Genomic DNA, 12245 nt, shown 5'->3' with positions numbered 1-12245 from the left:
CCAACCTGTCATTCTTATCGACGACTGTCAGCGAGGCGAATTCTTGGAGCGGCGGCTCCGCGGATATCCCTTGGGCCCGTTGTTTTCTGGGCCTGGGCTTGGTGGGTGTCAGAGGCGATTTAAAGGGTAGCACGCTGAGGAACTTGTCGAGATGACTTCTCAGCTCTTGTATCTCGGCGTCGCGACGACAGAGGAGCGCCTCGAGCTCGGCGATCCTCTCGTCCTTGACGCGCAACAACTCCTGGAGCTCGCGAAGGGTGCCCATGGTCGTGATCGCGTTCGCTCCGATGACGTTTGAAATGGGCCTCTGATCAGCTCCGAGCACGGGCACGGCGCCGTGCGTCGGCAGCTGCGAGGCGTCCTCCTCGTCGGCGAGCCGCTGCTGCGTCGACGAGAAGCACAGGGAGTCGAAGCACACGCGCATAGACACGCAGGCGTCGCCGATTGGCACTTTGCACTTGGTACCCTCGTTCATTCAACCCGAACGAAACGACCGCGAGGAAAGAACAGGAGCCGCGACGAGAAGCGCGACCCGGACGGTGCGTCGTCGGCTCGTTCTACTCCACGATTCCGCGCTCTCCAACAGTGGAGGACCAACGTTCTCCACCGTCTCCCATGACGGACTCCGACGGTCGCAGCCGTCTCTCTTCTTCCCGCCGCCGTTCAAGTTTCCCGTCTCTCTCGCACCGCCTCCCCACTCCACACCCCGACAGATAGCTCTCCTCTTTGCACTCGCTACTTACCACTGCACACTTCGCTCTCCCTCGCTCCATCCAGTCGCCCCTCTCTGGATTTACTTGTGACCGGCAGAGCTGGGCACATTTCAAACAAACGGCATCGGAAATAGAAATTTAAGTACTCTTACCCCAAACAGACAGTACTTTGCGATGAAATAATGTTTGCGAGGGGGAGTTTTGGCGATTCGGAAAACAATTATTGACCGTTTCAATGTCGTTTTCTACATTACCGACACAATATATCAAATATGTAACATCCTTCAGGTGACAAAAATTAGAATGACTGTTGTTATCAGTTGCAGAATGGTTTGATTAGGACGAAGAATACACATGTCTCATATTTTCTGTTGATTGCAAAAAGGGATTTCAATTTCTTTTTCATTAACTAATCCAAACCAGGGTTTTCCACCGTCGTCTATGACGGACTCCGACGGTCGCAGCCGTCTCCCCACCACACCCCCGACAGATAGCTTTCCGCTTTACACTTGTTACTTCCCACGTTCCCACTGCACATCTCGCTTGTCGAGTTGGCAGAGCTGGGCACATTTCAATCAAACGGCATTGGAAATAACAATTGAAATACTCTTACTCGAAGAAGGCAGTACTTTGCATTTTTGGCAATTCAGAAAAAAGTTATTAACAGTATTAATATCATTTCCTACATTACCAACGCAACGAAGTATAATGGGCAAATGATTTGAACAAAATAACCATTGTGCTTGGGCGACTGACCCGCGGAATGCAAAAGTAAAACTGATCAAATATGTAACATCATCCAGGTGACCAAAATTAGGATAATTCATACCATTTTTATGATGGTTTTATTAATTTGTAGATGTCTGTTGATTACAAAAATGGATTTTTCCCTTTTTTATCATTAACTAACACAGACCAACGTTCTCCACCGTCGCCTATGACGAACTCCAACGGTCACAGCCGTTTCGCTTCTTCCCACCGCCATTCAAGATTCCCGTCTCTTTCGCACCGCCTCCCCATTCCCCACCCCTAACAGCTAGCTTCCCTCTTTGCATCTGCTGCTTCCCACTCTGGCAGTAGTATCTCGTCGGTGTTAATGTTATTATGTTATGAGCAGAGTTGGGCAAAAATTTTATGCAAATAAAAATTTTATGTAAATAAAAATTTTATGTAAATGAACATTTTTACCCAACTCTGGTCATAACATCACAGACACCGACGAGATACTATTAAAGACTGCCAGCCTTATGGAAGTTGGCGGGACTCGAATTTTTCGGTATTTCTTACGCCCTCTAGGATATATTCTGGCTCCATCCAGAGAAACAGAAGGCCAACGACAGCATTTTGTCGGTAAAGAAGACCACTGAGGAGATTCTCGTCGCGATGTATCGGTGAGAATGCGAATTATCACGAAACCATATCGATTATTATTAAATGTTACATTCTCCGCCATATTTCAGACGATGTTTTGGCACTATTTTGGCACTATTTAGAACTTTTAGCGATGTGGTATATCAGATCACTGTAATTTTCCCGTTATCCCCGCGCCCGTTGCGCCCGGTTACCCGTCCCGCTGAATAACACAGGGGCTGGCAGTCTTTAATAGTATCTCGTCGATGACCTGACACCCAATGCATTTTGGTGTCCGTCGGTATTGGGTTCCTAGCACCCCATTTCCTATATCTCGTCTGTGCTAACACCCCGTTACCATTCAGTGTCAACACCTGTCAACACCTCTATACATAGAATTAGAGAGATGTATTATTCTTATTTCTAGGGGCACAATATTTATAGCCGGATTAATAGCAAATTATGGATATAATTTAAAGAAAATTATTGCTATCACTGGCATTTTAAGGTGTCGGTACTTCAGATTCCTATGGACACCAAGTCCCATAAGGTGTCAGTGTCAGGTCTATTCCTATATCTCGTCTGTGGTTTTACCACCGACCAGATACTATTAAAGACTGCCAGCCTTATGGGAGTTCGTGTCACTCGAATATTTCGGTGTTCTCTTACGCCCTCTAAGATATATTCTGACTGGAGTGAGAAACAGAAGGCCATCGACATGATCTCGTCAGTGCAGAAGGCTACTGAGGAGATTCTCGTCGGTGAGAAGGCAAATCGTCACGGAACCATATTGATCATCATGAATTGTTACATTCTGTACCGAGCAGATATTTCAGACGATGTTGGTTTCAATATTAAAAGCAAAACTCAAGGACAAAGAATTCCTAGAAATATATTATTGAAGCATAATTTTTTAGGAAAATCAACAATTCCTATTTCAAATTTTATACGAGACACCTCAGTTTGTAATTTCAAAACATTTCATAAACGAGAATTATTACCTTTCACTTTTTTATACATAAATGTTCCAAGAATCGATCTGAACAGAAATATTTTGAAAAGACTTTACTTTTTTGAATAAATTAATGCGTGCGAATGTTCATGGTTTAAAAGTTATTCTATATTTCGAGTTTTATTGTCTATTTTTACGAAAAAATTAGATGGCAAGGTGGTCAAGGGAGTGCTCGTTAACATCGTTAGAAAAAGGAATTGTTATAAACATTAAACAGCCAGAAATAATAAATTTATCTGCGAATTGTATCGAATAAATTAATACGTGCGAATGTTATGGTTTAAAAGTTATTACGTATCACGAAAACTATAAGCCACTTTGACTAAAAAATTAGGTAGTCAGATAGCCAGGGGATTGCTTGTGGACATCGCTGTCAAATAGAATTGTTATAAACATTAACCAGCTGGAAATAATAAATTTATCAATAATTGTCACGGCGATCGACATCGATCGATATTCGGCGGAGTGGGGGGCGCCGCTCGAGCTCGGCAGATTGGCGAGAGCTCACCGGTGGTCAGTCAGTCGGGGCGGGGGAAGCGGGGTGAGCGGACGTGCTGCGGGACCAGGAGCGCCAGGAGAACCGGAGGGACCAGAGATGGACCAGAGGTGGACTAGAGGTCATCTACAGTTACCCTGGCCTACCTTCAACTGTCAATTCAAGGAACAACGGTAAGTTTGATTACTAATATTTTTCAAAACTTCTTTTGTCTTCTTAAACTCGTCCTTCATACTTTTGAAATTTTTATCGAGACTTTCAATGAAGACTATTGAGTCTTCTTCAAATATATCAATTTTATTCTTTATAAAAATTACATTTTGAACGTCCCACTCGTATGCAAGATTATAATTGCTCTTGTGAGCTGCTTCGTTGGTTGTTTTCGCACTCATGTGCGGGGTTATAGTTATTCTCTTAAGATAAGAGTACTTGTCCACGTCGTTGGCAAAAGGAATTATTATAAACATTAATTATGTGGCTAGAATTAATAAATGTCTCATGGCATTATCTTCTATATAATAAAAATCAATTTTGAATAAATTGATGCGTGCGGATGTTCATGGTTTAAAAGTTATTCTATATTTCGAGTTTTATTGTCTATTTTTACGAAAAATTTAGATGGCAAGGTGGTCAAGGGAGTGCTCGTTAACATCGTTAGAAAAAGGAATTGTTATAAACATTAAACAGCCAGAAATAATAAATTTATCTGTGAATTATATTGAATAAATTAATGCATGCAAATGTTCATGGTTTAAAAGTTATTCCGTATCCCGAATACTATTAGCCACTTTTATTAAAAAATTAGGTAGTCAGATAGCCAAGGGATTGCTTGTGGACATCGCTGTAAAATGGAATTGTTATAAACATTAAACAGCCAGATATGATAAATTTATCTGTGAATTGTATCGAATAAATTAATGCATGCAAATGTTCATGGTTTAAAAGTTATTCCGTATCCCGAATACTATTAGCCACTTTTATTAAAAAATTAGGTAGTCAGATAGCCAGGGGATTGCTTGTGGACATCGCTGTAAAATGGAATTGTTATAAACATTAAACAGCCAGATATGATAAATTTATCTGTGAATTGTATCGAATAAATTAATACGTGCAAATGTTATGGTTTAATAGTTATTCTATATTTCGAGTTTTATTGTCTATTTTTACGAAAAATTTAGAAGGCAAGGTGGTCAAGGGAGTGCTCGTTAACATCGTTAGAAAAAGGAATTGTTATAAACATTAAACAGCCAGATATAATAAATTTATCTGTGAATTGTATCGAATAAATTAATGCGTGCGAATGTTATGGTTTAAAAGTTATTACGTATCACGAAAACTATTAGTCACTTTTATTAAAAAATTAGGTAGTCAGATAGCCAAGGGATTGCTTGTGGACATCGCTGTCAAATAGAATTGTTATAAACATTAACCAGCTGGAAATAATAAATTTATCAATAATTGTCACGGCGATCGACATCGATCGATATTCGGCGGAGTGGGGGGCGCCGCTCGAGCTCGGCAGATCGGCGAGAGCTCACCGGTGGTCAGTCAGTCGGGGCGGGGGAAGCGGGGTGAGCGGACGTGCTGCGGGACCAGGAGCGCCAGGAGAACCGGAGGGACCAGAGGTGGACTAGAGGTCATCTACAGTTACCCTGGCCTACCTTCAACTGTCAATTCAAGGAACAACGGTAAGTTTGATTACTAATATTTTTCAAAACTTCTTTTGTCTTCTTAAACTCGTCCTTCATACTTTTGAAATTTTTATCGAGACTTTCAATGAAGACTATTGAGTCTTCTTCAAATATATCAATTTTATTCTTTATAAAAATTACATTTTGAACGTCCCACTCGTATGCAGGATTACAATTGCTCTTGTGAGCTGCTTCGTTGGTTGTATTCGCACTCATGTGCAGAATTATGATTGGTCTTCTGACCGTTGAATTGAATTTCCAATTGTTTGCATCGGAACTTTCACAAGTCCCGCTTCGAAACATTTTCATATCTTGTCTGAAATTGGTATTCCTCCGATCGGAGGTCCCTCAGGGGCTCACTCACGGATGGTGCCGTGAGTGAGTACGGGGTGTCGCGTCCCCGGGGTACCCGAATCGCCGATAGGCCGCACCCGAGTAAGTCGAGTAATTATTGTCTTAAATTCACGTTACTCGTTTTCTTGATTCCGACACAGCCTTCTGCTGTGTCGGACCTTGCTTGTGTGTACCAGACCGATTGGAGCCGGTCTGGTTTGCTCTTATTTTTTACTTTGAAAGAATCAGAGCCTTCTGCCTGATTCGCCTTCGATCCCCCCCTGGATCGGAGACTTCTTCTCCGATTCACACCTTTTGCTCCGCGATAATTGCTCGACTTGCGTGCGTAATTTAGTATAATTCCATCGACTTGCGTGCGTAATTTAGTATAATTCCATCGACTTGCGTGCGTAATTTTGTATAATTCCATCGACTTGCGTGCGTAATTTAGTATAATTCCATCGACTTGCGTGCGTTAGTTATTAAGATTGTATATCGTCGTTTTAAATATGTCGAGTAATTATTGCCTTAAATTCACTTTGCTCGTTTGCTTGATTCCGACATAGCCTTCTGCTGTGTCGGACCTTGCTTGTATGTACCAGACCGATTGGAGCTGGTATTCGGCGCCGATACATTGAGAGGGGTGGTTCATTGAGACCTGTTCACTCGTATTGCCATTCTCTCTGTTCGTCATCCTACCCACGTCATCTCAATGGATTGCGTTGCCTGGTGGCAGGTAGTTGGCAGAGAAATTCTCTGTTCGTCATCCTACCCACGTCATCTCAATGGATTGCGTTGTCTGGTGGCAGGTAGTTGGCAGAGAGATGGTGTTACGTTTGAACACTTCTCACTGTCCATTCCTCTTGGTGAGGACACGTCGGGTATCGGCTCTGACCGGAGCTGCACTGCAAGCATTGTACGCGCCGCGTCACCTTCGAACCAGAGCCTTCTGCTCTGGTTCGCTCTTGTTTCTCACTTTGAAAGAATCAGAGCCTTCTGCCTGATTTGCCTTTAATCCCCCGTGGATCGGAGACTTCTTCTCCGATTCACACCTTTTGCTCCGCGATAATTGCTCGACTTGCGTGCGTAATTTAGTATAAGTGCGTCGCTGTAAGAAAGGGAGCCAGAAGGAATATTGCATTCGTTCTGACTCCCTTTCGGGTCTCTCGTGCAGCAACCTCCTCGTGGTGTGACCTGGGCAATCGGTATTATCCTTTATTTGTAAGAACTTCTAGTCTCTTATGAATAAAGGATAATACCGAGCTAATAGCTGCACATTGCACATGTACAATTTTCGATAAGATTGTGTACTAGAATTTAAGACTTGCGAGATATAGAAACATATGTATTTCATTAAATTGTATGTGAATTTACTTTGAGATAGCTTGCTGTCGGCCAAGGGTACATCAATGCTTTCTGCGTTTACCCTTGGCCCGCCTTGAGTTCGTTATTTCAATCAGTGATCTCGACAATTTGTATTTCTGTATTTCCAATTGTTTGCATCGGGACTTTCACAAGTCCCGCTTCGAAACATTTTCATATCTTGTCTGAAATTGGTATTCCTCCGATCGGAGGTCCTCCAGGGGCTCACTCACGGATGGGACCGTGAGTGAGTACGGGGTGTCGCGTCCCCGGGGTACCCGAATCGCCTATAGGCCGCACCCGTGTGCGGGGTAATTTTGGCTCTCGTGAGCTGGTGTTAGGTTGGCTCTCGTGAGCTGGTTAGATTCGCACTCGTGTGCGGGGTTTGATGGCTCTCGTGAGCTGGTGTTAGGTTGGCTCTCGTGAGCTGGTTAGATTCGCACTCGTGTGCGGGGTTTGTTTGGCTCTCGTGAGCTGGTGTTAGGTTTGCTCTCGTGAGCGGGTATTAGGTTTGCACTCGTGTGCAGGGTTATGTATTGTTATGTCTAACTATATTATTAGTCTGTTTCAGCTAGAATACACCAAGAAGAAGTCATACCAAGAAGAAGACATACCAAGAAGAGGACACACCAAGAAGAGGACACACCGAGAAGAGGACACACCAAGAAGAGGACACACCAAGAAGAGGACGTACCACGAAGTTGTAGTTTTATTCGCCGAGGGAGGTCCCCCAGGGGCTCACTCACGGATGGTGCCGTGAGTGAGTACGGGGTGTCGCGTCCCCGGGGTACCCGAATCGCCGATAGGCCGCACCCGAGTAAGTCGAGTAATTATTGTCTTAAATTCACGTTACTCGTTTTCTTGATTCCGACACAGCCTTCTGCTGTGTCGGACGTTGCTTGTATGTACCAGACCGATTGGAGCCGGTATTCGGCGTCGATACATTGAGAGGGGTGGTTCATTGAGACCTGTTCACTCGTATTGCCATTCTCTCTGTTCGTCATCCTACCCACGTCATCTCAATGGATTGCGTTGCCTGGTGGCAGGTAGTTGGCAGAGAAATTCTCTGTTCGTCATCCTACCCACGTCATCTCAATGGATTGCGTTGCCTGGTGGCAGGTAGTTGGCAGAGAGATGGTGTTACGTTTGAACACTTCTCACTGTCCATTCCTCTTGGTGAGGACACGTCGGGTATCGGCTCTGACCGGAGCTGCACTGCAAGCATTGTACGCGCCGCGTCACCTTCGAACCAGAGCCTTCTGCTCTGGTTCGCTCTTATTTTTTACTTTGAAAGAATCAGAGCCTTCTGCCTGATTCGCCTTTGAACCCCCGTGGATCGGAGACATCTTCTCCGATTCACACCTTTTGCTCCGCGATAATTGCTCGACTTGCGTGCGTAATTTAGTATAATTCCATCGACTTGCGTGCGTTAGTTATTAAGATTGTATATCGTCGTTCTAAATATGTCGAGTAATTATTGCCGTAACGTCACTTTACTCGACTCGTATTTTTGACTCCGATACAGCCTTCTGCTGTGTCGGACCTTGCTTGTATGTACCAGACCGATTGGAGCCGGTATTCGGCGTCGATACATTGAGAGGGGTGGTTCATTGAGACCTGTTCACTCGTATTGCCATTCTCTCTGTTCGTAATCCTACCCACGTTACCTCAATGCTTTGCGTTGCCTGGTGGCAGGTAGTTGGCAGAGAAATTCTCTGTTCGTCATCCTACCCACGTCATCTCAATGCATTGCGTTGCCTGGTGGCAGGTAGTTGGCAGAGAGATGGTGTTACGTTTGAACACTTCTCACTGTCCATTCCTCTTGGTGAGGACACGTCGGGTATCGGCTCTGACCGGAGCTGCACTGCAAGCATTGTACGCGCCGCGTCACCTTCGAACCAGAGCCTTCTGCTCTGGTTCGCTCTTATTTTTTACTTTGAAAGAATCAGAGCCTTCTGCCTGATTCGCCTTCAATCCCCCCCTGGATCGGAGACTTCTTCTCCGATTCACACCTTTTGCTCCGCGATAATTGCTCGACTTGCGTGCGTAATTTAGTATAATTCCATCGACTTGCGTGCGTAATTTGGTATAATTCCATCGACTTGCGTGCGTAATTTAGTATAATTCCATCGACTTGCGTGCGTTAGTTATTAAGATTGTATATCGTCGTTTTAAATATGTCGAGTAATTATTGCCTTAAATTCACTTTGCTCGTTTGCTGGATTCCGACACAGCCTTCTGCTGTGTCGGACCTTGCTTGTATGTACCAGACCGATTGGAGCTGGTATTCGGCGTCGATACATTGAGAGGGGTGGTTCATTGAGACCTGTTCACTCGTATTGCCATTCTCTCTGTTCGTAATCCTACCCACGTTACCTCAATGCTTTGCGTTGCCTGGTGGCAGGTAGTTGGCAGAGAAATTCTCTGTTCGTCATCCTACCCACGTCATCTCAATGCATTGCGTTGCCTGGTGGCAGGTAGTTGGCAGAGAGATGGTGTTACGTTTGAACACTTCTCACTGTCCATTCCTCTTGGTGAGGACACGTCAGGTATCGGCTCTGACCGGAGCTGCACTGCAAGCATTGTACGCGCCGCGTCACCTTCGAACCAAAGCCTTCTGCTCTGGTTCGGTCTTATTTTTTACTTTGAAAGAATCAGAGCCTTCTGCCTGATTCGCCTTTGAACCCCCGTGGATCGGAGACTTCTTCTCCGATTCACACCTTTTGCTCCGCGATAATTGCTCGACTTGCGTGCGTAATGTAGTATAAGTGCGTCGCTGTAAGAAAGGGAGCCAGAAGGAATATTGCATTCGTTCTGACTCCCTTTCGGGTCTCTCGTGCAGCAACCTCCTCGTGGTGAGACCTGGGCAATCGGTATTATCCTTTATTTGTAAGAACTTCTAGTCTCTTATGAATAAAGGATAATATCGAGCTAATAGCTGCACATTTAATAAATATGTTGATTTTTCAATAAATTCTATTCCTATACCTATTGTCTTTTACAACATTTTGCAATTTTACCTTCCTTCAGATCAAAATATATGTATTATCCAAGCTGATTTGCCCCGGGCGTGAACAATGTCATATATCGTCTGGTTCTATTTAGGTAAAGAGACGAGATAGCATTTCGTCGGTGATAGTATTATAAGGCAATTACAGAATGGGTAAATACTATATCATTCTTCTTCTACTTGACGAGTATCTCGTCGTTGGTAGAACTTTTAGCGATGTGGTATTTCAGATTACTGTAAGTTCCACGTTATCTCCGCGCCCGTCGCGCCCGGTCACCGACGAGATACTGTTAAAGACTGCCAGCCTTACGGGAGTTGGCGGGACTCGAATTTTTCGGTGTTCTCTTACGCCCTCTAGGATATATTCTGACTGGAGTGAGAAACAGGAGGCCAACGACGGCATTTCGTCGGTGCAGAAGACACTGTATTGGTATCGTGTTAGCAACGCGCCCGCGCGCTACACTCACCAGCGTACCTTTACTATATCCGTGTGCGCTGCTTGTGCGAGCCACAATCTATTTTTAGAACTTGCCATGTTGCCATGCTTTACGGCTTACGGAAACGAAACTGAAATTCGACTGTCGAGCCGTCGAGCGTATGAATCGCAATCTGGAGCTAGCCTTCGGGTCCCCGTGCAGCGAGGATATTTTTTTAATTTTTATTTTTCATTACTTTTTTAATTACATTTTTTAACCTTCCAAAAAATTAAAAATGTTAAAACTATGTTCAAAATATGTATTCATTTTAAATAGAAACGTGTTGTTACTGTCATAATTGCATTAATAAAAATTGGTATATGATCGAGAACAGGTTGATGGTATTTATTTGGACTGATTGGAGAATACGAAAATGCAGGAAGTATTTTTTAGTTTATGAAACAATTTGTAGATTTATTAGTTGTCAAACAAATAATAAAATAAATTGTATAATATATATAAATTGATTTTATACTAGCATACATAAGTTTATTTGATCTTCTGTCTTCCTATAATAAAAAAACACAGTCATAACTATAATTATAATAGAATTTCATAAAATATTGAGGTTATTGCAAACTCATCTTTTTTCGCGATGATGCTCTAATTTTATTGCTTCTCTCGAATGTCCATTTCCTTCCGAGACAGTGCGTTTCTAAGTGTAAATAAAAAATGTTGATATAAAATGTATCATAATTAAACTACAATTATTCTAATAACGTAGAATGTAGTACATATTAAGTTTTAATTACCAGGATTTTCTTCTTCGACGTTAAGCACCCTTTACTGCTTCTCGTAATTTACGTATATGGACATTAGGGTGGACCTTATTTTTCGACCATGAAATTTTTTTGTCCCGTAAACCAGAATTGTAACAAATGTTGAGAAAATGATCTGGAAAAATTTTGGGGCCGATTGGATCATGGGAAAATGAGGCGCAGCAAATTTGAAAATTTTGAATTTTTTAAATCTTTACATAAATAGACGTTATGATATATCGTTGAATTTGTCTTTTTTCTCTTTAAGAATCCGTATGTAGCATAAACAGTTGTTGATAGAAATAACATCCGTGACTTTGAAAACTTGAAATAATTACTTTGAAAAAAAATTTTTTCTCTGATACTATATCCACCTCCTTATATACTACAACTTTTGTTTGAAGAGTTTTTTTATATATACATAACTGACAGAGATATTAAGGGGCGTAATTTGCATTATTCGGAAGCATACAACTGCGCATATAGCTATTTTCATAGCTACATGCTGCCGAATAATGAAAATTACGCCTCGTAATCGAAAAAATAGGACTTTTGAGGTAGATAGCGCCCTAGATCGATGTTTTATCTAGCGTTTTTGACTAGTGAAAAACCCCGTGTTTGTATTATCGAGAAATGAGTAAATGAATATCTTGCAATCCTGGAAGTCTCTCTACTACCTTAACTAAATTCATTAATACGCTCCAATCTACAAAAGAAAAACAGTTAAAATATCGGAAAAAGAAGTTATTATGAATAATAAGTAGACTGACTGAAACATAGACTGAAGGTGGTCAATGATACCGCTGAACGGGGCGTTAAACTAATGGAGGATCATATTAAAATTTTATATAGAAACAAAGTGGAGAAATAATATATACTATACAAACTGTGATGGAATATCGACAGCAGTATCCTGACGCCACAAAACAGATTTGTCAAAGGATTTTTAAATATTTTTTCTACATGCGATTAATTGCATTTTTAAGAGGCATTGAAGACAGCTTATTAACTGAGAGTTATTAAAGTTTTCATTTTCCTCAGAGT

General features: G+C 42.4%; 1 protein-coding gene across 1 annotated transcript in view; it reads right to left on the bottom strand.

Moving 5' to 3' along the window:
• LOC143211396 (cGMP-dependent protein kinase, isozyme 2 forms cD4/T1/T3A/T3B-like) overlaps positions 1–631 on the bottom strand; it is a 181119-nt gene extending 180488 nt beyond the window's left edge. Inside the window, exon 1 of the mRNA XM_076429041.1 lies at positions 6–631. Coding sequence (XP_076285156.1) covers positions 6–475 — 470 coding nt within the window. The 5' untranslated portion in view covers positions 476–631. The remainder of the gene's footprint in view (positions 1–5) is intronic.
• Positions 632–12245: the final 11614 nt, after the last annotated feature.

The sequence above is a fragment of the Lasioglossum baleicum genome, chromosome 8 (assembly GCF_051020765.1).
Source record: "Lasioglossum baleicum chromosome 8, iyLasBale1, whole genome shotgun sequence".
NCBI lineage: Eukaryota > Metazoa > Arthropoda > Insecta > Hymenoptera > Halictidae > Lasioglossum > Lasioglossum baleicum.
Note: the sequence above shows the minus strand (reverse complement) of the source record. Positions and strands in the feature narration are given on the sequence as shown.